Source organism: Hoplias malabaricus, chromosome 10 (assembly GCF_029633855.1).
Source record: "Hoplias malabaricus isolate fHopMal1 chromosome 10, fHopMal1.hap1, whole genome shotgun sequence".
In the NCBI taxonomy this organism is placed as follows: Eukaryota; Metazoa; Chordata; class Actinopteri; order Characiformes; family Erythrinidae; genus Hoplias; species Hoplias malabaricus.
The window spans coordinates 17080644-17106727 of NC_089809.1; the positions used below are offsets into that span (position 1 = coordinate 17080644).

General features: G+C 41.1%; 1 protein-coding gene across 3 annotated transcripts in view; it reads left to right on the forward strand.

The window, feature by feature from the left end:
• Positions 1-26084, forward strand: part of fars2 (phenylalanyl-tRNA synthetase 2, mitochondrial) — a 181514-nt gene that overhangs the window by 38636 nt on the left and 116794 nt on the right. For all 3 annotated transcript variants that reach the window (XR_010804352.1, XM_066683027.1, XM_066683028.1), the window contains exons 2-4: positions 13203-13862; positions 16306-16468; positions 18236-18367. Coding sequence is in view for 2 of the 3 variants with exons in the window: in XM_066683027.1 (XP_066539124.1) it covers positions 13224-13862; positions 16306-16468; positions 18236-18367 (934 nt within the window). In the remaining variant the exon portion in view is untranslated. The remainder of the gene's footprint in view (positions 1-13202; positions 13863-16305; positions 16469-18235; positions 18368-26084) is intronic.

The following is a 26084-nucleotide window of genomic DNA, read 5'->3' on the forward strand; positions in this document are numbered from 1 at the left end:
AGTCACCAATCCACCTACCAACGTGTGTTTTTGGACTGTGGGAGGAAACCGGAGGAAACCCACGCAGACACAGGGAGAACACACCAAAATCCTCACAGACAGGCACTCGGAGCGGGACTTAAACCCACAACCTCCAGGTCCCTGGAGCTGTGTGACTGCAACACTACATGCTGTACCACCGTTCCGCCCTTTATTTGATCCATCCGTCCATCCACTATCTGTAAATGCTTATTCAGTTCAGGGTCGCACTGGGTCCAGAGCCTACCTGGAATCATTGGGCACAAGGTGGCAATACACCCTGGAGGGGGCGCCAGTCCTTCACAGGGCAACACACACACATTCACTCACACCTACAGACACTTTTGAGTCGCCAATCCACCTACCGACGTGTGTTTTTGGACTGTGGGAGGAAACCCACGCAGACACAGGGAGAACACACCACACTCCTCACAGACAGTCACCTGGAGCGGGACTTAAACCCACAACCTCTAGGTCCCTGGAGCTGTGTGACTGCGACACTACCTGCTGCACCACCGTGCCGCCCTTTAATTGATCCAAATAATCCCAAATATTTTGGGCAGTGGTCCTTTATTTGATTTCCAAAAGTTTTTACGTTTTGATATATTTATTTATTTATTTATTGTGTTGTCTATGTCCATGTCTAAGTCATGACTTCTTGACCACTACTCATCCTTTCTGTTACATCCATAGAGTAGATGGATGGACAGAAATAAGTGTGGATTCCTTCAGATCTGAGCTTAATATGGTTGGATTTAAGCATTGTTTATGTTATGGCAGCAGTCACAGTGGTCTCCAGTTTCAGAAACATTTTTACTCTCTCATGTATTAATATTTATTTCCCCCCTCCTTTTTCATTAGCCTATATCCAATCTTCTGAGATATATCTCCTGATATATAAGTCCTCAAAAATGCATTTTACTGTAGTTATGTTACATACTTAAAAAAATTTCAAACAAATATATGTATGTATGTATGGGTTTGCTACAAGTTATTAATATTTTTTAGTGTAGGAAGCTGGAAGAATTAATACACATCACATTTTGACATATGAGACTTATGAAAAGAGCGGAACTGTGCACATGGTGCTGTTAAATCTGTTGAGGGCAGATGTGAGTAATATTTGTTTAATAGATCTAAACATTTTCTCTAATCAGTTGTGAGCTACCAACTCAACAGCTAGGAAGCTGACATGGATTGATGCTCCCTATTTAAAAGGGACAGCTACGATTTTAATGTTTGTTGGGGGAAAAATGACTGTTGTTTGTATGTTACTAAAGATGAACTTGTCTGTAAGTTTTTGTACTAAAAATGAAAATGGCTTATATTTGGTTCTTCATTGCAAGTCCTCAGTGGTGATGTTGGTATTTGAAATATGGCTGTGTGGAGTATACTGTAAGGACGGTTTTAGACATGGTGAGGTCTGTGTAGCATCAAAAGAGGGTTATGACTTGTTCCTATGTCATGATTAGCTTTTTTGGATATGTGCCCTTCTATTTTGCCCTGCAATACTACTGGGTTTTCTGTGAACCTGTGTTTTTATAGCAACATAGTACTTCTTTATGATTAATAGATTATGAAAAATGCAATATTAAAGATAATCCAGTAAAGCATAGTGAGAATTGATGAGATTGAATATTAAGAAACGCTCCTGCAGTTATTTAAAGAAAGACACTGGTGTTTAATTTCCATTCGTAGGTCATATAGAGTTAAGTATCATGTCACATTCAGATGAACTGTACAAATAGTGTTCCGTTTACTTTTAATAATCTTGTCACATTGCTATAGTTATTAATGGGAAAACTCTAATGTTTGGCTTGTGTTATGTAATGATGCATTGCAGTCTGTGTATGGGTAATGAACACTATACATCACAGTTAGGACAGCAAGGAGTGTCGCCATCTGGCTTTTTATCACCACTGGGTAGTTTCCCAGACAGGGATTAAGCCTAGTCCTGGACTACGCAGCATTTTGAATCTTGATATTTTTTCCTCTCCATTGGCTTAATCCCTGTCTGGGAAACCACCCCCATGAAATCAAACAGGTAAGAAAGTACCGAGATAGTGACTGGATTAAGTGATTGGATCTTACACTCCTCCAAAGATACACAGTGCACTTTCTGCAATGCTGTGCCTAGACATAGCAATGACAGAAGTGCTATTGTCCTTATCACAGGTCTGTGAAGGGTCAATATGTTTTTGAAGCTGTAATTATATGGTAAAAATTTTAATGAGCCTTTCGTTCAGGGGTTAAAATCCAATTCTATGGTCTATATAAAGAAGTAGTCTCTATTTTCTGAAGTACAGATGTGAGGGCTCTTCTGCTGCATGTGGAATGGAGAGTGAGGCAGCCTGTATCTGCTGGGAACAGGAGCTGTGAGCTGAACAGGAGTGTGAGGAGTAGAAGTGGGAATCTGCTGCAGAGCCTCTCTCCTCTTCTTCACTAATTACTAATTGTGTGCCGTCCATGGTATTCTCGAAGGGGTTGACACTGACCGACACTGCCTCTGGCTGAGCTGGTGTCTGTGTGTGTGTGTCTGTGTGTGTGTGTCTGTGTGTGTGTGTCTGTGTGTGTGTGTGTGTGTGTGTGTGTGTGAGTGTGAGCGCACATTTCTCTGTGTGTGTTCTCCTGTAAAGTCATCATTTTGTAAATGTAAAGTTTAAGTGTATCATATATACACAGTGCTTAATTTGAGACAGATCCTGCCGGAACCACATCCAGCACCTCTCAAATTTGAAGTACATGTGTTCCTATTTATCTGCATCCAGCACCATTTATAACGGCAATTGTATAATTGTGTTTAGCGGCTTATTAAAAGAAATCCACTCTTCTGAAACTGCACGATAGTCAAGCTCAGTGGCAGGACCAATCACATTCTCTATTTCAGCTAGGGGTGGGACAAGAGGAAGTCAAACTCAGAGTTTACTTAATTTTCACTTTTCACTTAAGTTTGGTTGAATAAAATGACAATAAAATGTCATTTTTAATACTACACAGCAGTTGCCATAAACTTACAAAGAATGGGAGATTGTTTGAATTACATTTATATGTTTCAATAAAAACAATAGAAAAGGTATTTATCGACATAATAAATAAACATAATACGTACTTGCTTACATATTGTCAATGAATAAGCATTTTTTTCTGGCAGAAAATGGACCTCAGAAAAAACAAATAATTTTACAAGATGACAAATCATATCCTCAGTAAATAAAGTCATATGCAGGCAGAGGCGTTTGTAAAAATCCACTTAAGGCATATTTCCACTGCATGGAACCCACACAACTGGACTCAGATCAGCTGTTTTGTATTTCCACTGATCAGATCTGGTACCTAGTCCCTGGAACCAGGTACGTTTTTAGTCCCTGCTTGCTTACGGTTCCAGACGAGCAGAGTAGGCACTAAATCATGACGTGTAAACCTTGCAGAGCACTGATTGGACAGAGAGACCAATGTCAATCGCCATGAAATGCAGTGCTCCAGCTCAAACTAGCCGCTTGTAAATGTTCCAGCAGCTTCCACGTTTTTTTTTTTGTCTGACTTGCAGCGGCAACTTATAACATTACTTCAAGGTGTTTTCAAGAGTTTTAAACGCTCCTTGAGTTGGTGGCAGAAGAAAAAATCTCCAGCGAAAGCTGAACAACGAAAAATGATCTATGACTACTGGAATGTGGAGTTGTGTTCAGTCCAAAAAACTAAAAAATGCATCACAAGTAAACAGCGCTTAACATTATGTTGTGATTTTCAAAGCGTTAGAGATGGGATGTCACAGGCTTCGTTTCGTGGGGGAGCAGTGCTGCTGGAAAAGTGACCATCTAAAATTGTCAAGTTGAGAAGACCCCATGCAGTGGAAAAGCACCATTAGACGTGAAGAGTGTCCGTCAGTAGGAAACTGGCAAGACCCTTCTATTGGTGGCTACCTGAATGTGCAGTTGATTTCAGATGTGCTTCTTTGTGTGTAGCAACTGAAGCAGAGACTAAAGGTGATGGGGCTTCTATTGGTTCGTATTTTAGTGTTGATGGAGGAAACTCCATCACAGGAGGCGTAATGTTTTTATGTGCTTGATAGATGCTGAGGCTACAGAAATAATCTTTAGAGTCTGCCTTCCTATTCAATCAGCTGTGTTTGAGCAGGGAAATCAGTATAATGACTCAACCGAAGCCCTCCAGGACCCGACCTGGACACCTCTGCTTTACAGTGAGCAAACTCATACATAAAGCCCCAGCACAGATTAGTTACGCAGGGTTGTACAGTACTGCAATGACATCATCTCAGCTTCGCCAAAGGAGTCTGTGTTGTTTAAGCCTGTGGGAGAGAGAGTGAGAAAGAAAGAAAGAAAGAAAGAGAGTGGGAGAGAGAAAGAGAGAGAGGACAGCAGCAGGCAGTTTTACATGAATACACAGCATCATTCAGAAGAGCTTCTGAAGGCTCTCAGCTTCTTTATAGCTCCCACACAACTGTAGAGCAGATCTGGAGGGAAGAATCCTCAGCTTGATCCTTATGCTGTGAGTATCCTTATCTCTGCGCTTTAGAACTCCACTTTGAGGCAGGCTGATGTCTTCTGAGGACTCGCCAAGACGGCTGGGCTCCAAGGTAAAAATAGTAAAGTCTGGCCATATTCGTGCTGAGCTCTGGCAGGTGGAGCACAACCCTTGACATTCCAGTGCACAATGCACAGCAGAGTGGACAGACACCTTTACACAAGGCTGGCTCCATTAACCTTTGAACAATCACCAGCGCTAATTTAAACAAAGCAGCGTTTCTGCTGTGCTGAAAGACGTCCTTCTCACACACTATAGCTCCCCACATGCTCACAAACGCTGAATGTTGGCTTAGTGCACTCGTTTCTGATCATTTCCCCCTCCTTAATGACTTTCTATGATTGTGTACTGGAGTGAATAGTTACCAGCCAGTTACTTGAGAATCAGGTTCAAGTACACGTTTGAGAAATGAGACTAGTTAAGTGCCAGTAGTATTCTCAGTCTTTGTCATGAGTCCGCAGCATTTTACCTAGTGTTCTTTTAAGATGCACCCTTTGTGGGGCACTTCCCACTCCCTTAGAGATTACTTTGAGTGGCTTCCAGTAGACATCCAATATCAGAAACTGATCTTGACAATACCTATCTGTCACGCCCTCGTCTCGTCATGTCTGTTTTCCCCGGTCATGTGCTCTTTTAGCACATGGCTATGTTTGTTATTATTCTAGTCCCGCCTTTGTCCCGCCTCCTCGTCTGTCATTTGTTAACCTGTCCCCTCGTTATCTGTCCAGGTGTGTCTCGTTTATGTCTAGTATTTAAGCCCTCTTGTCTCACATCCTCTTGTGGAACATTTCACCTTTGTTATATGTCAAGTCGGTCGTGTTATCTGTCTGTCTCCGAAGTTTCCCCCGTCGTCGTTTCATTTCCTTGGTCGTTGTTTCGCTTTGTTGTCTGTCTGTCCCGTTTGCCCTGTGTATTTCGTAGTGTCCAGTTTAGCCTGTTTTCCTCATGTTAAAAGTCTCTGTTTTGTTATTTTCCTTTAATAAACGTTTATTGTGTTGTAGCGAATGCGTCCGCCCTCAGTCAGTCCGCTCTGCGTTCCTGACACTATCAGTATCCTTCTTTTAAAATAGTGTGAAAATGAGCAGAATAATGGAGACGTAATAATGAAAATGTAATGTAATGATATTAAAATCTATAATTCATTCATTATCTGTAGCTGCTTATCCAGTTCAGGGTCATGGTGGGTCCAGAGCCTACCTGGAATCATTGGGCGCAAGGAGGGGGCGCCAGTCCTTCACAGGGCAACACAGACACACACACACTTTTTGAGTCACCAATCCACCTACCAACGTGTGTTTTTGGACTGTGGGAGGAAACCGGAGCACCCGGAGGAAACCCACGCGGACACGGGGAGAACACACCAACTCCTCACAGACAGTCACCCGGAGCGGGAATCGAACCCACAACCTCCAGGCCCCTGGAGCTGTGTGACTGTGACACTACCTGCTGCGCCACGGTGCCGCCCAAAATCTGTAATAAAAGAAGGCAAATATGTGATGGCATAGGGTGCCTACAGAGTACAGGATGACGGAGCATCAGATTTTGGTTGTGTGCATGGTTGTGATTTTGTCTTTTTTAACAAGGTATTTATTCGTTTTTCAAATTTGCCTTGTTTGTTGCGTGAGGGTCTCCATGTCTCTGAATTGTACAAAGGTAGAAAAGTCCAGATATCTTGGAGGTAAACACGCCCTGGAGCCTCAGCATTTCAGCTGATACAACTACCTTCAGCATGTGATCAATGATGATCTGTCCAAAAATGCAACACCTACAAAGCCCCTAAAAAATTGCCTGGGATATGCCTACTACATAACCAAAACAGCATTTAACAGTTGCAACAGGTACAAACAGAAACAAGAAAACAAAAAAAAACAAGATACCCATATTGTGCATAACTAGGACTTTCTTATACATAATGACACCAATGAACAGTCATTTGTGTCATAATGTATAATGTATATTATGTATATTTCTCATATTTTCTTTTTTGCATTAGCTCTAGTATAAAACTAGACACTCCCATTTTTTTTCTCAAATGGTGCTCCATCACACCAGAAAATGCAGTCTAAATTCTCCACCCCTCCACAGCTGGGGGGTGGGGGAGGGCAGGATTTACATCCTTTTGGCTGACCCTTGACATTTAGCATGGTGTATAGCATACCATATGTTTTACGTTTGTTTATACACTCACAAAAAAAAGGTACAATACAGGTACATTATTGTCACTAAAGGTACTAATAATGTAAATCTACATTTAATATAGGATATAGTACAATTTGTTTCCTAAGTAATGGCACTGAAGGTGTAACCTGGAGGGTTTTTGAGTGTTCAGATTGTTAGGTGTACAACAGGTGTACATTCAGATTGAGAGTGTTTTTGTGGAATGTGCAATTGTAATTCTCCAACTCTTTTTAAATTTTATTGTAACATATGCATAGTGTTATTAATTACAATTTTCATTTTAGTCCCGTTCCGGGTGACTGTCTGTAAGGAGTTTGGTGTGTCCTCCCTGTGTCTGCGTGGGTTTCCTCCCACAGTCCAAAAACACACGTTGGTAGGTGGATTGGCGACTCAAAATTGTCCATAGGTGTGATTGTGTGAATGAATGTATGAGTGTGTGTCACCCTGCGAAAGACTGTAGCCCCCTCCCCAGGGTGTGTTCCTGCCTTGCGCCCAACGATTCCGGGTAGGCGGTTACAGATAATGAATGAATGAGTGAATTCTCATTTTCTTTAAAAATGGGGGGAAAAAAACAAAAAATAATTAATTAAAATTAATACACTATTTTCCCAAATGGTATCATCAAAGCCATTTTACCTGACCCAAACATCACATACATTATTATCCCAAAGAACAGAACAAATCGATTTACGTGCTTTTGTAGTGCTTTGTTCTTTGACAGAACTCAGCATTTTGACAGAATTCAGCTATAAATACAGTATTAAAATTTTATGTGCAACATTTACCATGAAATGACAAAACAGCGGGAGAATGTTTGGCTTTTGAATTACAATTATACATTTTACATACACACAAACAAACAAAAACATTTTAAATGTACAACTCATACAAATTTAACACTTGAATAGTGTGTTCTACCCGAGTGCACCTCCAAGTATTTTTATTCTCTAATTGTGAAGAGTGTCCACCAGCTTTTGAACATAGTAAATATATATTATAGCTGTTCTGTGTGGTGGCCTTGAACCCCTTGTGTGCACATGGTTCACTGCGCTGACAAAGGTTGTGTTTGAGAGCAAGTGACAGCATTGTGAATGAGCTGATAAAGAGAGAAGACAGTGAGAGGAAAAAGCGAGAAAGAAAGTAGAGGAGTTAAAAGAAGGAGACAGGCAAAGACAGGGCCAAAGGGAGAAAGAGCATGAAAAGGTGGAGGCAGAATAAAAAGCCAGAGTCCTTCTGGTCTACATCATTCATATGTGACGGCTCAGGGAGGTCCAGCCTTCTCCGTGAGGAGTGTAGGACACCATCAGGGCTGACGCCTGAGAGCAGCTTATTAGAAAGAGCTTAATGCCATTTGGCAAGTTTAGCTCATCCCCTTCCCCTACCCATCCATCATTAACTATTTATTGATGTCACTGCATCTTCATTTCACTGCAGTGCAGTTTAAAATTACTCTGTGGCTCATTTGAGATGGCACAGTGTTCCCAAAAATGTTCTCAAGGACAAACAGGGTTGATATTTACTCCCTGAAACAAACTTACTGTACAGGTGTATTTTGCTCTCCAGAAGCTACCAAGTCCAATATGTCCACTATTTTGAAAAGGGACTGTGTAAATTTTATTTTTATGATATTAAAATCTCTTTTTCTGTGTGTGTGTGTGTAGTGGGGGGGATAGGGGTGGTTGGGAGAGAGAGGTACACTCTCAGGAAAAAATGTAGAGGTGTGTTATTGTCACTATAGTGGCAGTGCACATATACTTTTAAAGGTACAACAGTGGTGTTAAAGTCCAGTTTTGTTCCCTAAAGGTATATTACATTCCCTTCTCCAAGAGGAGAGTTGAATATCTGTAATCTATTATTTTAGAACTGTGTAAAATAACTTTATTTTAAAGTTATTTAAAATAGCTTTAAAATCTAGAGTTATTATTAAATATGGTACAGAAAATGTACTCCTTGAGGGTCCACTCAGGTAAAAATAATGTAATTTACCTTCTGAACTCAAAGGTAGTGAAGTTGTGTATAAATCACCTAATAAAACAAGTAAAACATCACTAGGTTTTGTAAAAAATAATTAAATAAATAAAAAAAGATGTGAATTATGGGAACAAATTTGTTTACATGATTTATTAGTGTTTAAAATAAAAAGTTTCCTGATAAATCACACTAAATCAAATGTTAATGTGGACAGCACTAATGGAATATTGTATTCCTTCATTCATTATCTGTAACCGCTGCATTCTGTTAAGGGTCACGTTGGGTTCAGAGCTTACCCTGAATCATTGGGTAGAAGGCAGGAACACCGAATGGACGTGGTGCCAGTTCATCACAGGGCATCACATACGCACCCATTCAAACACTCACACTTATGAAAGGTTTGGGTAGCCAATCCATATACCAACATTTGTTTTTGGACAATGGAAGGAAACCAAGGGAGAATACACTCACAATAACAGTGACCCAAGGCAGAACCCTGGAGCTGTGTTATGGAACATTTTCGAGTTACAAAAATATAACTACCATTGAATATGGTACACTACTTTAGGGGGCTTTATCACCAATGATGAGTCCATGTGTGCACAAAATGCCATACACTGTTTTTTCAACATACACTCCTTCACAGAAACATACACATGTATATGCCAGCTCTGAGCGTATGCTGGTGCAGCAGGCCTGTGGATTTACTGCAATTTCTGGCAGGCCTTGACTGGTGGGTGTGTGGAGACGTGACTTGATATATGGACATGGATGAAGCAGTGTATTCTCCACATATTACAGCACGAGGGCAGAAGATGAACAATCACCACTAGCTCATAAACCCTGCTCTGTGTGTATGTGTGTGTGTGTGAGCACGCTTAACAGAGAACTTCAGATTTCTCCCTGTGTATATATAGTTAAGAGCTTTCCACATTAAGTTTGAGTGCAAGCATCTTTCCTGGGTTTTTATGCTCTTTGCATAAAATCGGGCAGGTCAGCTTGGCGCTTTTGGTTTGATTTGCAGCACGGCAGCAGTAGGGCAACTGTAAAACAAGAGCCTGAAGTGGAGCAGCACTCGCAGGAGCCCAGCCATAAGGCACTGTGCTGCAATGCCACTGCAATGCAACACTCTTTTTGCCTTTGTGTCGCAAACTTTTCGCGTCACTCTCACATCACCCTCTTCTGTCACTCTGTGTCTGTGCATCTGTTTGTGCCGTGCGTCACTCACTCCAGTTTCGTGTCGTGTGCCCGGGACCGGGAGAGGACGACCGTGAATAGAAGTGTGTCCCGACCTATCACTCTTTCAGGCTTGTGACATATTGCCAGGCAAAGGCAAATATTTGTGCCAGGCTTCAAGAGAAGAAATGTTGGGGTGTAATAAATGTGGCCTGCATTGTCTGACTGTCCTGAGTGTCCCTACTGTCTGGACAAATCCTATTGTCTTGTGAACTGAGAGGAGAAGAGGATATGTGCTAATAGAACAGTAGATAAATACTAAATATAGTGTGTACTCACAGATTGGCTGGATCAGTTTAACAGTTACATTTTCATGTATGTATTTGGCAGTATATCCATACTATTTTATTCATAATTAAAGTTTGCTTGCCTAGTATAGGAATGCAATGTCCACCTACCATGTGGAACATAGTGGTGTTGTCCATATCACTAGAGGTCTACTTCCTGCCTAGAATGTAAGGACCTAACAAATAGTGTTTTGAACATGGTTCAGGATTTTTGATGTTTTGTTTTTTTAGGGCGGCACGGTGGTGCAGCAGGTAGTGTCGCAGTCACACAGCTCCAGGGACCTGGAGGTTGTGGGTTTGAGTCCCGCTCCGGGTGACTGTCTGTGAGGAATTTGGTGTGTTCTCCCCTGTGTCCGCGTGGGTTTCCTCCGGGTGCTCCGGTTTCCTCCCACGGTCCAAAAACACATGTTGGTAGGTGGATTGGCGACTCAAAAATGTCTATCGGTGTGAGTGTGTGAGTGAATGTGTGTGTCGTCCTGTGAAGGACCCACCGTGACCCTGAACTGGATAAGAGGTTTCAGACAATGAAAGAATCAATCAATAATTTATAATTAATTCAATCAGTCACTCCTTCATTGTCTGTAAACACTTATCCAGCCTACCCAGAATCATTGGGAGGAAACCAGAGCACCCGGAGGAAACCCACGCGGACATGGGGAGAAAACACCAAACTTCTCACAGACAGTCACCCGGAGTGGGACATGAACCCACAACCTCCAGGTCCCTGGAGCTGTGTCACTGCGAGACTACCTGCTGAAATTTGTGCTTGGTTAAGTAAGTCTCAAGGGCACCTCAGCTTGGTACATTTTGTATCAAAGAAGGCTGACCACTGATTCTTGAGGGTAACAATAAACAATTCCATAAAAATATACCTTAATGTGTTAGTGTTTAATTACGTGTAGGATTTTTTGAAACACCTGTTTATCCTAATTTGATGTGTGATTTTGTCAACTTAGATGCTTATTAACAAAGCAAAGCAATGTTAAATCAGTCAAGTTAGACATGCTGGAGTTATGGGTTTCAGATTGTGCTGTACAGTGAGTGGTTGAGTGGTTTATGTGGTTTTCAACAGTCGCTCATCACACTCACAAATGATGGCTCTATACAGATCTGTTAATTTAAATTAAAGCAGTTCATATATGGCAGAGCCCACCTAGTGTCATACCTAACTCTTTCCTGAGTTGAATCATGTGTGTTGAGGTAGAGAAAACTTTTTTACAGAGAGGTGGGTTCCACAGCTGGAGTTCAGAGACCAGTTTCTCTTATATAAATGACCTCCTAGTAACTACAAAATCCTGGACTGTAAATTGGATTTAGGGTCTGGAGTTCAATATCTCTGTTCTCTAGCATTGTTCAGAAGATCTATTTTTAAAAATGAAATGAGAGACCAAAGGGCTGAATGACTGAGATCTGGAGAAATGGAGAGAAAATGAGACTGAAAACCAAAATGAATGAATGGCATGGACATATATATCACAGTTTTGGGAAGCAATTTTAAGTATTCCTTTAAGTCATGATTCTTAATCCTTACGTCTACTGGGAATGGAGTCTAAAGGGTTTAATGTAATTTTCCTCTGTGGAAAAAGTCAACTCTATTTTATTCTTTAGCCGTTTCTCCAGTTTCTCTGTTCCAGAGTTGCAGAATTGCTTCCCTGCTGTGTATCTGTTAGTGCGCTAATGGCTCCACTCACTGCACCTCAGAAATTGTCCGTTTGATGAGTCAGATGCTTTAGAAGCTCAAACTCCAGCTAAACTCACTAGATTTCTGGCTGGACTGATGCCTGGGTTTTAAACCTTGGTTTCCTTGCACAATATATTTTTATCTATTTAGTGGTGGCTGTCACTAAACATTCTGTAGCTGAACCATCATCTGATTATGCAGTAAATCAGCTAATCTAACTTGTTTCTTATTCACTTAATGTCAGTCTCATTCTGCCTGAGCACAAAATCTGTTTATTTTATGGAGCAGTGAAATGAAAGTCATATCGTGCCTAACACTTTATACTTTGTAGTCTACTGCAACTTGTTGAAGCAAGACTGTATATAACCTATGTATGTATATAGAAAGAGTCATGATTATTTATTTATTTGTTTGTTTATTATTATAAATACTCAGGGATTATTTGAAGAAATGCACTGTAGAGATGCTATTGTGACTGTTGGTTATGTAGCACGTAAAGATCACATGGAACTGGTGGTACTGAGCATGCATTAACGGTGCCAGTGGGTACAGGAGCTTAATCACCAGGGAGGCCAGTGTGGATTTACGGTTGTTGATGGTGAAAGGACTGTAAAGTTGGGTTGGAGTGGGGTGGGTCTGGCACGCCAGACTTCACTGTTGAGCCTTTCAGCGAAACTCCAACGAGAAGAGGTGCCTACCTGATGACCCCTGTGAAGAGCTAGTGATACAGTGGGTGGTTTTGTGTACTCATGGGCTGAGTACATTATATATGATTTTTATTTCCTCCTTCATAACAGCAACACTGTTCTGACAGTGTTGTGGTTTGTTTTAGATGACCCCTAGGTTGACACACAGCTTTCTTTTGTCACTTTAAGACTGATGGTATGTAAATGACCTCTGTTCTGACTGGCTTTTATTATTTTTTTATTTATTTTTTATTATATTATTTTAAGTGGTTTATTATGGTCCACTTTATACCTTTATAAAGTAGCAAATGAGTGTAGGTGCTGTAGGTGGCCTAAGTGAGTAAATATTGTTATCGAGATGTGCAGTATCTGAACTGAGAGTGAATGGTGGGTGTATAGAAACTTTAGAAACTGCATCAAACTTTTTATTTTCTCTTTTAAAAAGGCAAGGAATATAATGTTTTCTCTGACATGGATTGTTTTAGAGAAACATGCTTAAAAACTGTGGGGGTGGTGTTACTGGATTTGCTTTAAAGCTACTGTGTATTTTATTGCCCTTTAATCTTTAATTAATTATTATTATTATTTTTTTAATTGTTACAGGTTGTTGACCTTGATCCAGCTATGGGCGTCTACTGTAGAACCCTGCACAGATGTCTGCACCTGTTAAAACCCATCACCTTCAACAGGCCCATCACCCGTCTGGGGTCCAGTGGCTTTATAGTGACTCAGAAACTTCACCTCTATAGGAGGCAGTCCATGCACAGCCATTTTTCCCAGCCTCGGATTAATGACAGTTCTGTGGAGGTTCTTGGGCATGTGCACCCTCGGGATGATATAACCAATGTGACGGCCAAAATCCTGTCCATGGTGGGCCGCAACCTTCACAACCAAGCACACCACCCACTCTGGCTCATTAAGGAGCGCATTAAAGACCATTTTTACCGCTCCTACTTTAGCCGCTCTGGCACGCCTCTCTTCTCTGTGCATGATACCCTCAGTCCTGTGGTCACTGTGGAACAGAACTTCGACAGTTTACTCATCCCTGCAGACCACCCCAGCCGAAAGAAGGGTGATAACTACTACCTGAACCGCACTCACATGCTGAGAGCCCACACCTCTGCACATCAGAAGGAGCTGGTCCGCTCTGGCCTTGACTGCTTCCTCCTGGCTGGGGATGTGTACAGGAGAGATGAAATCGACTCCAGCCACTACCCCGTATTTCACCAAATGGAGGGAGTTCGGCTTTTCTCCAACCACGAGGTCAGCCTTTTTTTCCAGTGTCCACTGGGTCAAGGACTCTCTGTTTTTATGCTGTTTTTAAGACCTCAACTGGTATTCTTTATTTCCACTTGGGAGGAATCTTTAGAGCAGTTCAAATACAATGAATTATGTTTGAGAAGCCCTTGGAGAGGCAGGAGCCTGTCAACAGAAATATCGAATTTAGCAGCACAACTTTCCCAGAAATGATTGCAATATCATTTGTTTTTCAAATCCTATAAACTAGCAGACACTGCCAAGTGTAGTAGATGCATCCAGAATTTGATGCAACATAAAAAGCTGAATTCACACATTAAAATGATTGTCTGGATATAGTTGGACATAATGTGTAACTTTTATGTTTTATTTTCTCTTCATTTAAGAGAATTTACAGCAATTGTTCACATTTAAATTCGTCTACAGGGTGGGCCATTTATATGGATACACCTTAATAAAATGGGAATGGTTGGAGATATTAACTTATTGTTTGTGGCACATTAGTATATGGGAGAGGATAGAAGATGTGTGGTGACCATGGTGGCCATTTTGGATCCAACTTTTGTTTTTTGTTTTTCAATGGGAAGAGGGTCATGTTACACATCAAACTTATTGGGAATTTCACAAGAAAAACAATGGTGTGCAACCCTCTTGTCCCACTCTTCACACACTGATAGCAACACCGTTGCACATCCGTAGTTTCAGGTGCTGCACATCATGATGGTATGGTGTGGTATATGGGGTACAAAGATAGTGGGGCCAATCTTCATCAATGGAAACCTCAAGGCCACTGGATATGCGAAATTGCTACATAATGATGTGTTCTTTATGCACTGAAGCTGGCACGTTCCCTGAGTTTTTCCAGCAAGATGGTGCACCACCACATTATGGGTGGCAAGGCCAAGCATTCCTAGATGAACGATTTCCTGGAAAGTGGATTGGTCGTCGTGGGCCAGTTGAATGGCCCCCAAGGTCTTCCGATCTGACCCCCTTAGACTTTTATCTTTGGGGTCATCTGAAGGCAACTGTCTATGTTGTGAAGATACGAGATGTGCAGCACCTGAAACTACGGATACTGGAAGCCTGTTCTAGCATTTCTCCTGCGGTGTGGCTATCAGTGTGTGAAGAGTGGGAGAAGAGGGTTGCATTGACAATCCAACACAATGGGCAGCACTTTGAACACATTTTATAAGTGGTCAGAAACTTGTAAATAACTCATGAAAGAATAAAGTTACGTTAAAACCAAGCACATCATTGTTTTTCTTGTGAAATTCACAATAAGTTTGATGTGTCACATGACCCTCTTCTCATTGAAAAAAACAATAGTTGCAACTTCAAAATGGCCACCATGGTCACCACCCATCTTGAAAAGTTCCCCCCCCTCCCATATACTAATGTGCCACAAACAGGAAGTTAATATCTCCAACCATTCCCATTTTATTAAGCTGTATCCATATAAATGGCCCACCCTGTACATTTAAACCTGTGCTTAATCACTGCTTTTGGGTATGAGTGAACTATAAAAACCTCTGTAAGGATTTCAATAGGACCTAAAAATTTAGCAGAAGTCCAGATGACTCTATAATGGCTCTATTTTATATTCCTGGCCTGGAACCTGGATCCAAGGTCTGGATTTAATATCTCAGTTGTAAAGCTTTATAAATTCAAAATGCCCAAACAAGTTACTTCATCAGGTGGCCACCATTCCTATGCTCTGCACCTAGTGCCCTAGTACAGTTATGATGATGTTGTACAGAACAAATGGCACTGTCCTTCAGGTGAAACGTAAAACCAAGGCCCTGATGCTAAGGCCATTTTTTAAAAATATTAATAAATAAATAAATAGGGGTATTACCCCTGTCCTGTTGTTCTGCTAAAACTACAACTATGGCCACTTCTGTCCACAGCTTTAAAAAGCAACAACAACAAAAAATAATTAAAATGCACTGTTAACAGTAGACTCTATCAATGGTAGCTGACATGTGCTGAGTGTACTGTTGCATCATCCAGGCAGATGCTGCAAATTGGTGGTGGTTGAGATGACTCCCTAATATCCCAACAAAAAATTTGAAAGCAATTTGCTTCCTTCCAGCCTTCCTTCCTTCCAGTCTGCCATCCACCCACCCACCTACACTGTAAAAAAATACTGTCACTGTGGTGGTACTTTTTGCTGTCACTGTGGTGGTACCCTCTTGGATACATATTAAATTTAGGGAAAATTTGGGAGCAGTTGTACCTCAGTTGTAGATTTTAAAATTGTGTTGTTTTCATACACCCCATTTAATCTCCAGGTGTTATGCTCTCATATTCTACACAGTTCTGTAATGAAATATTAAAATATTCACCTCTCTTTCAAGAAACCACTGCTGTACTTTTTTTTTTACTGTAGTATAAGTGAATGGGAGTATCGTGCAAATGTTTTAATGCATCTCCCTTAATGCTTTCTCAGCTGTTTGCCGAAGTGGAGAATGGTGCAGATCTGTGTCTGTTTGAGGCTGGTGGTCGCCGAACGCCACAGAAGCAGGAGACACATACCCTGGAGGCCGTTAAACTGGTAGAGTTCAACCTCAAACAGACGCTCACTCGCCTCATCAGGCACCTCTTTGGAGAAGGTAGGTCCTGCATGGATTAGATTTATGTTACAAAGCTTAAGCTTGTGGTTTAAACAATGCCCCCCCCCCCCCCCCCCGTTCAAATTGAATGATTGCCACGTCCACTCTTGAGAAGGTTACAGCTTTCTTGACAAGTGAAGTAATATTCATTACATTCATTCATTCATTCATTCATTCATTCATTCATTGTCTGTAACTTCTTATCCAGTTCAGGGTCGCGGTGGGTCTGGAGCCTACCCGAAATCACTGGGTGCAAGGCAGGAACACACCCTGGAGGGCGCCAGTCCTTCACAGGGCGACACACACTCACACACTCACACCTATGGACACTTTTGAGTCGCCAATCCACCTACCAATGTGTGTTTTTAGACTGGGAGGAAACCGGAGACCCCTGAGGAAACCCACGCAGACACAGGGGGAACACACCAAACTCCTCACAAACAGTCACCCAGAGCAGGACTTACATGCTTATATGCATTACATTTTTCCTTAAATAAAATATGACCCATTAGTTCCATTTCTGTTTGTTTGTTATTTGAGGTTATGATGAGTTTGTGAAACTGTAAAACCATTTCTCATTTTTTCCACCCACGAAACAAAAATCAAGAAACAGTCCATTTTTACTTATTTCAGTCATGGTTTTCGAAGCAAAAAGCAGCCATCCACTGCATTTCTTTTTCTTGACATAACATTTGAGGGATGCTCAGCTAGGAGGAGGGCTGTCCAGTTGTGTTATGTTAGCTAACAGAAAACCAGATTGATTATCACTACACTGAGTGATTGGGAGAGGGAAGGCAGTTCCAGCCATCCAGAGCAATCAAGGCCAATTGTCCTTTCTCCCCAGCTTTGGATGACTGAGGCATCACCAGGGATCGAACTTGCAGTCTCCTGATTGGACTAAGGCTTAGACAGCTGTGCCACTTATGGGCCTGTTTAAAAGCTTTCAGAAGGAATCCAAAATCTTTCTGGCCAAAATGACATAGTGGTTTGTTTTCATGTTGTGGCTTGTCCTGCTTGTTGAACAGAACTCCTAAACCCTGCATTGTCCACTTTGAGACTCCTCTGAGTGTGACAGTTTCACAATACAATTTTGCTTTGAAGAATACTCCAAACACTGTGCTGGCATTTCATCTTTCTCATTATGTTTATATGGCCATGTGTCAGATACATTTTCCAGTACAATTACAACGTTAATTAATAAATGTTTGCATTCACACAGCTAAATATAACCAAGTATTAGCAGTGGTGTAAGTGGATCTGACATAACAAGTGCTGCTAGAATTTTTAAAAACTGTACCCACTCACTGTCCACACCTATTCCAATTGGCCTTCTTTGTAGCTGTAAAGCCAGAGAGAGTAGCTCTAGATCTGTTGCTGCACACTTTGTGTTGGTCACCTTCTGGTCTTTTATCAGTGGTCACAGGGCACTGTCCACTTCATTGGTTGGTGGATTATTCTCACTCCAAAAGCAACACTGAGGGGTTTAAAAACTCCAGCAGCACTTGCTGTGCCTGATCCACTCTCATCAATACAAAAGGAGCTTACAATGTATATGGATAAATGGATGGACTACAGTCTGTAATTGTAGAACTACAAAGTGCACATGCTATATAAGATTTGTGGAGCTGAGAAAATGGACAGAAATGTATAAATGAGTAAAAGAGTAAAAAAAAAGAGTAAAAGCAAGTAAAAGTCATGGTTTCTCCTTTTATCCTTAGAAGTACCTTCACCTCTATGTTCATCTGTTTCACTTCTTTCATTTTTTAGAGCTGGAGATCCGCTGGGTGGAGTGTTACTTCCCTTTCACACATCCCTCCTTTGAAATGGAGGTGCGTTTCCAGGGCGACTGGCTGGAGGTGTTGGGCTGTGGTGTGATGGAGCAGGAGCTGGTACTCTCAGGTGGGTGCACACATACACGAGCACACAGGTACACACACACTCATATAAAGTAAATACAGGCAGCTATAGCTGAAGTATAGGTAGGAGGAGGATCTACAGGCAGGAATGGATTGAAAAGGGTCCTTCATATGTACTCAGAGATGTCAGCAGTGTGTTTGCCTGTAGAAATCATTACAATCATTAGAGCCCCTTATTCCAGCATTCAGCTACTGATTAGATGAATCAAAACTATTGATTGGGCGAAGACCAGAGCTTGAAATGATTGTCAGGATTTGTTCAGTTTCAAATGTCATGTACAGATTTCTGTAGACCATCTCCCACCTTTTAGCAGACACTGGGCGATGTTTCTCTTTCTTATTATTTTTATTACGTTTTATTCAGCACACTCAAGTCATTCCTATTAAATCTAAAGGGCTACAGTCCTGGATACAGGTTTTACACAATTATTTAATTATATTGTATGTATTTATGTTCTGTTGGAGCAACAGGTTATGTCACTGTCACACAGCTCCGGGGTCCTGGGGTTGTGCGTTGGAGCCTTGCTCGGGAGACTAGCTGTTGGGAGTTAGATGTTTTCACCCCATGTGTTTTCTCCAGGTGCCCTGGTTTCCTCCCACAGTTCAAAAACACATGTTGGTAGTTGAATTGACCATGCAAAAGTGTTCATAGGTGTGAATGTGAGAGTGTGTGGTGCCCTGTGATAGCCTGGCACCCCATTGAGGGTGTGTTCCTGCCTTGCGTACAGTGATTCTGAGTTGTGCACTCACCCACTCTGACCCTGTATTTGCACTACAGTTGGATTACGACAGGATTTTTATTTTCTCTGCAGTCGTATTCTGTAGAAGTTGACCAGACTGAAGTTAGATAAGGGCACGATTTTTTCTGCTCCTATTTGTTGACATCATTGATACAGGTGGGTTGAGGCAGAGTTGTCAGGTTACATTTGGATTCAGGCAGAGTTGTGTGGTGCTACAGTCATTTCCTTGAGCTACTGTAGTGCTGGGTGATATGAGAGAAAATCAATATCATGATTAATTTTACCACAAATACACAATAAAATAAATTGTTATTTTTGTATTTTTTACTCTTATAGTTCAGTGACTCCAGCATGCTCCAGTATAGTTCCTCTCTTGTTTTTTGAGCACTGTTTATATTTGATGTGTGATTTTCTTTTTTGTTTGTTTGTTTGTTTTTCCCCTATGGTTTACATTTGTTCTCTTTTTTTCTTACATTCAAAACACAACACATCCAAACCACAAACGCTGTGATTTTCTTCGGTACAAGCTGCTCGAGTCACTCAGTCGGCCTCAGCATTTAGGAGCAGAAACATGTGACTGCAATGTGTTTTAAAAGAGATGGTACATGAACACACAGTGAGGACATAACAGAATAATAATAATAATAATAATAATAAAAAAATAAGTTATAATCAATAAAGACAAGATTATGTTGATTAAAAGTTCTGAATGTCAATTAATTTTCGATTAATTGCCCAGCCCTAAGCTACTGCATGGTTCAGTCAGAGCTTTTTAGGTTACAAACCCCCTACACAAAATGTTCTCAGCCTACAGCTGGAATTGTCTGTTTAAAGTCTGAGTTTTACAGACATTTGTCAAGCTATTTTTGAGTTAAGAGAAGACTGACAGACTACAGTGTGGTTCTGTCAATCAGGCACAGAATTTGGTTTGCTTCAGAGTCTGGGTTTTGCGTATACACAGATATAAAACCAGTTTTGTTGGAGTGCTACTTGTTTATTTCAGTTCAAAATTTCAAGCCAGATGAAAGCTCCAGCAGAGGTTGTAAACTAAGGAAACAAACATAATATTATAAACCTTTTAAACAACTCAGAAGCCTATTGTTAAAAGCCTTAATCCCAGCTTTCAAACTGAAGAGTCAGGACCCAGATTTGTCTCTTTACCCAAGCTCCTTAATAACCCCCATGCCCAGTATTTAAGCCTTCCTGCCTCTGCCAGTAGATGGCAGTGTTGTGCAGCTCTGTATGCAAGTGCCCTGCTGCTGCAGATGGGACCATTCAGATTTAGAGCCCTCGGAAGGAAGGACACGCTCAGCTGCCCAGACACGGGGTCTCTATCTCAGGGGATGAGTTCAGGATGACCGCCCCCTTCTCTCTTCCCCCTAGTGCTCACTCCTCCCTGCCACTTAACACGTTTCTGTCTACTCTCCACTCCTCACTGAGTCTGTCCATGTTAAACATCACATTAGCCTCCACAGTTCACAGCTGGGCAGTCGGTACAGGTCACTGGACATGCAACAGTTAAATTGTCAACAGTTAAATCATCAATATATGTCTATATATAAACGACAGGATTGAATATAACATGAGCTCATGTTGGCTGATTAAATAAATGAAATATAGTTTTGTATTAGGTGTACAAAGAAGTTTTATTAAAGCATATATTTGTCATGTATAAATGTGATTCAGAACCCAGTGTTAATAAGCTGGGTTCATGATCACTGATGTTGAAAATACCATCTTTAAATCATCTAAATCAAAACATAAACATATTTTTGCAAAAAATATTATGCCCAAGAACAGAACAAATTAATACAAATGCTTCTGCAACACTTTTTTCCTCTTGATGGAATAAATTCTACTCGCATGCCATTTTCAAACTACTTAATCTTTAGATTACTTTTGTTGAATTAAAAGACGATTATTTTTAATACAACACAAAAGATACCATAAATGACAAAAGAATGTGAGAATGTTTGCATTTTTCAAAATTAAAATTACGCACGAACCCAAAAGAAAGAAACAAAAAAGTATTTGTACACTTAATATATATTGTATTTACAGCTAATAATATCCAATAAGCTGATGCATATATGGCCACACTTTGATGCTACAAAGTGAAAGTATAATAATATAAATAATATAAATAAATAAGCAGATGGAAGACAAGTTTTGCAGTAGGATGAGCTGTCCCACTTTATATTGTCTCTCTAATAGCTGTGTAGTTACACATGAACAACAATGTAACTACTGATGGATTAGTACCTGTTACAGATGGATTCCAGTAGTAAAGCTTATGTAATTACACATGTGTATCAACTTCAGTTTTGCCTTTTGTAATTATAAGTGGATCTTCATAGTTGTAACAGCATATTCTCTCATGTAATTACACACATATAATAGCATATATGTAATTACATTAGTAATCAGACTGGAACAAGATTGTTTGTTCCAGAAGTCTTTTCTGACAGGTATATATTAAATTACATTAAGACATTAAACTGGGCTTGCCATAGTTTCTAACATTTAGCTAATATTTATGTTATAGTTGAGACATTTCAGCTTTAAACCATTCTGTAATGTGATAGTACAGTGGATGTCCATCATTTCACAATGTAACATTTATGAAATTATTTAATGTTTATTAATGTTATTTAATTGTTTCAAATATTATTTTTATAATATACATATGTTATTACGTGTGTAATTACATGAGAGAGAATATGCTTTTACAACTATGAAGATCCACTTATAATTACAAAAGGTAAAACTGAAGTTGATACACATATGTAATTACATAAGTTTTACTACTGTAATCCATCTGTAACGGATACTAATTCATCAGTAGTTACAATGTTGTTCATGTGTAACTACACAGTTATTAGAGACACTTAATATAAAGTGGGACCGGATGAATACTCAGTTCTGTCTTCAGTGATATAAACATTTGAGGCCTGTCTTCCACTCACTGTGCTCTTGTACATACTGTTATAGTGAACTTATTCTAAAATGTAAAAAAAAAAAAAGTAAAATGATTTATTATCTGTTTCATCTAACCTTTTGGTTGTGGTTATTATTATCAGCTCTGAAATTCCGTATAGAAGCAATTTTCATTGAAATGTCAGTGTGGATCCTCTTAGCCCTGACAAAGTGTTCCAATGGCCCAGAGGGTTCTTTTTTATAGTTCTGTATTTTAAGGTGCTCTAGTGCATTCTGCCGTTTTGAGCATATCAATAATTGAAAGCTTTTCTATCTGAAGGCAGGTCCTTAAGAGGCCTCAGTCTCTTTCTCAATCTCACTAGCCTCTCCATGCTTTTCCTGCTCTGACTCTTCCTCAGGATGCATTCTTTATTCCTGTTTTCTGTTTGACAGAAAAAAAAACTCTTAGTCCTTCTTGCAGTTTCCTAGATGAGTCAGATTCTTTAAGGTGTGACTGTAACAGCGGATGAAAAGTTGATATTGAGAAAATACAGTAACCATGAATCATTCATTCATGTCTTGTTCATTTTTCAAGTGTGACAAGTTGAAACTGAGAGAATGCACCAATAGTGCCACAAAGATGCAATAACAAAACAGAATGCAGTGAGTTTTCTTCAGCTGACATACTGTGCTGTGCTATATCCAGTTAAAGCACACAGATTGAAAGATGCAATTGCTGTGAGACATGAGAGAGAGTGCTGGATCACAGGCTATAGGAACTGGTGAGGTGAGTTCATCAGTGGATCAGTACACCAGTGCCAATATCAAATATATAGCAAACATTAGTATTTGTTTATTATATATATAATATTTTTTTGCATTGATTGTGTATAACTGTGATTAGATCAGTTTTTTTTTTTCAATTGTTACTTATTTATTTTTTTGCTACCTACCGTTATCTAGTAAGGAGGTTACATAGTGCATTTTCTGCAGTGTTGAGCCTGGAGTAGCAAAGGCACATCACAATATTTCTGAAATTGTAGCGGGGTGCAAGGCAGGAACACACCCTGGAGGTGGCTCCGGTCCCCCACAGGGCATTTCACAACATTGTAAAGATAAATATGATAGATATGATAATTCTGAACATTGTATCACATTGCCTACCACTATAGGAAGAAAAATATGATAACGGACGCAACTTTTTAAAAAATATGTGACATAGTTTTGTCAAACAAGTCAAACATGGCACATAATGAAGTCTACTTGAGACTCCTTAACCCTGAGACAAGATTATGATGGTTTAAGTATGCAGTTCTTGTTAGCATTAGCCTTGTAATCATTTTTCTACACCAGTAAGAAGCAAACTTCAGACACCAAACATGTCTCGACTTTGTGTGTTGTTATGTAAATTAGATTTTGTCACCCAACTATCATTTTAAGTTAAGATTCTAAGCACCGGCCTCTGTATTGAAATGAATGCCTCATTTCTGTTTACAAGTCTGTCTGAAATCCTGGTCTGAGTCGTGACATTTGCAATCCATTGTACGTCTGTGAATTGGGCTGTATCCCATCTCAGCGCATAAGCTCATATTTAATCCTAGTTTAACAGAACTTCAACAGAAGTTTGGGTGAGAGTGAGCATGTGTGTGTGCTTCGTGGCCTGATGGGCATACTGATAAGGGCTGTGTTCTCTCTGTTGCTGTTGCCTGTGCATGTATTCAATCAGCACTTTATCCTTGTGTACACCCACTGAAGTGGCTCTGCATATTCACAACTGGGTAAACAAAGCCCTTATGTCTCCAGACAGCTGTCAGCAGGCCTTAGTCCCAGCCTCAAGCTTCCCTACAGCCAAGCCCAGTAAAGTGAGCACCCCATCGAGCTCACTAAAGAGAGCCTACGACCAAGCCCACTAGAGAGTGCCTCTGACCAAGCCCACTAGAGAGAGTGTCTCCAACCAAGTCCATTGGAGAGAGAGAGAGAGAGAGAGAGAGAGAGAGAGAGAGAGAGCCTCCGACCATGCCCGTTAGAGCAAGAGCCTCCGATCAAGCCCACTAGAGAGTGCCTCTGACCAAGCCCACTAGAGAGAGTGTCTCCAACCAAGTCCATTGGAAAGAGAGAGAAAGAGAGAAAGAGAGAGAGAGAGAGAGAGAGAGAGAGAGAGAGAGAGAGAGAGAGAGAGAGAGAGAGCCTCCGACCATGCCCGTTAGAGCAAGAGCCTCCGATCAAGCCCACTAGAGAGAGAGCCTTGGACTGATCCGAATAGACAGCCTCCAACCAAGCTCAATAGAGAGAGCCTCAGACCAAGCCACTACAGGGCAAGCCTCCGACCAAGCTCACTCAAGAAAGTACATCCAACCAATCCCACTTGAGAGTCTCCAACCAAGCCCACTAGTGAGAGATAATATCCAACCAAGCCCACTAGTGAGAGCCTCCAATCAAGCCTACTAGAAAGAGGGTATCTGACCAAGTCCACTAGAGAGAGGGTCTCTGACCAAGTTCATTACAGAGAGTCCCTCCAACTAAGCCCTCTAGAGTGGGAGCCTCCAACCAAGCCCACTAGAAAGAACCTCCAAACCAGTCTGACTATAGAGCCTCTCACCAAGCTCACTAGAGAGGTCTACTGACTAAGCCCACTAGTGACAGAGTCTTCAATCAATCCCAAATGAGAGCCTCCGACCAAGCTCACTAGAGAGAGAGAGCCTCTGACAAAGTCCACTATAGAGAGGGTTTCTGACCAAGCCCACTAGAGAGGGAGCCTCCAACCAATCCCAGTTGAGAGCCTCTGACCGAGAACACATCTGACCAAGCCCAGTAGAGAGAAGGTCTCAGACCAAGCCCACTAAAGAAAGTCCCTCTGACCAAGCCCACTAGATAGAGAGCCTCCAACCAATCCCAATTGAGAACCTCCAAGCCCACTGAGAGAGGGTTTCTGACTAAGGCCACTAGAGAGAGGGTTTCTGACTAAGGCCACTAGAGAGAGGGTTTCTGACCAAGCCCACTAGAAAGAGAGCCTCTGACCAAGTCCACTAGAGAGAGGGTTTCTGACCAAGCCCACTAGAAAGAGAGCCTTCAACCAATCCCAATTGAGAGCCTCCGACCAAGCTCACTAGAGAGAGAGAGCTTCTGACCAAGACCACTAGAGAGAGGGTTTCTAACCAAGCCCACTAGAAAGAGAGGGTTTCTAACCAAGCCAAATAGAGAGAGGGTTTCTGACCAAGCCCACTAGAGAGAAGGTCTCAGACCAAGCCCACTAAAGAAAGTCCCTCTGACCAAGCCCACTAGAGAGAGAGCCTCCAACCAATCCCAATTGAGAGCCTCCGACCAAGCCCACTAAAGAGAAAGCTTCTGACCAAGCCCACTTGAGCCTCTGACCAAAGCCTACTAGAGAGAAATAATTTCCAACCAAACCCACTGGAGAGAGCCTCCGACCAATCTGACTACAGAGTCTCCAACCAAACCCACTAGAGGGAGAATCTCTGACCAAGCCCACTGGATAGAGTCTCAGTCAATACTCAGAAACCTGGCCAGAATGAGGTTAACCTGGCCACTCACTGAAATAAACTAAGATTTAGATGGGTTTATGACCCCGGTGCTGAGGTGTGTGAAGGTGTTAACTCTTGACACGGGCAGCAGTGTGACAGTGGTCGGAGTCTTTGCCGATGGCCGCAGTCGTCCGTTGTAAAAGTGGTGATTATATTTAATGAGCCAAATCGGACGGACACTTTGTGTTTGAGAGGTCACTAACCTGCAGCAGCTCCTCATTTCAACAGGCTTAAAAACCAGATCGCTTCAAAGATGACTGGAGGAAGGTTAAATGTAAGGGCAGTACCACCACACCACACTAAATCCAGGAGGGTCTTGTTAATAACTGTTCATGTTAATGCTGGGAACCTTCTGATGAGGAGGGTTCATTGGTGTGAAAACAGTAATTAAAACTTCACATTTACAGCGGAATCCAATTAATTTTGATTTTTTTTTTTGGGTGGGTTATTTATTTATTTATTAATTAAACACATTGCATTTTTTGGTTTACACAGGCATACT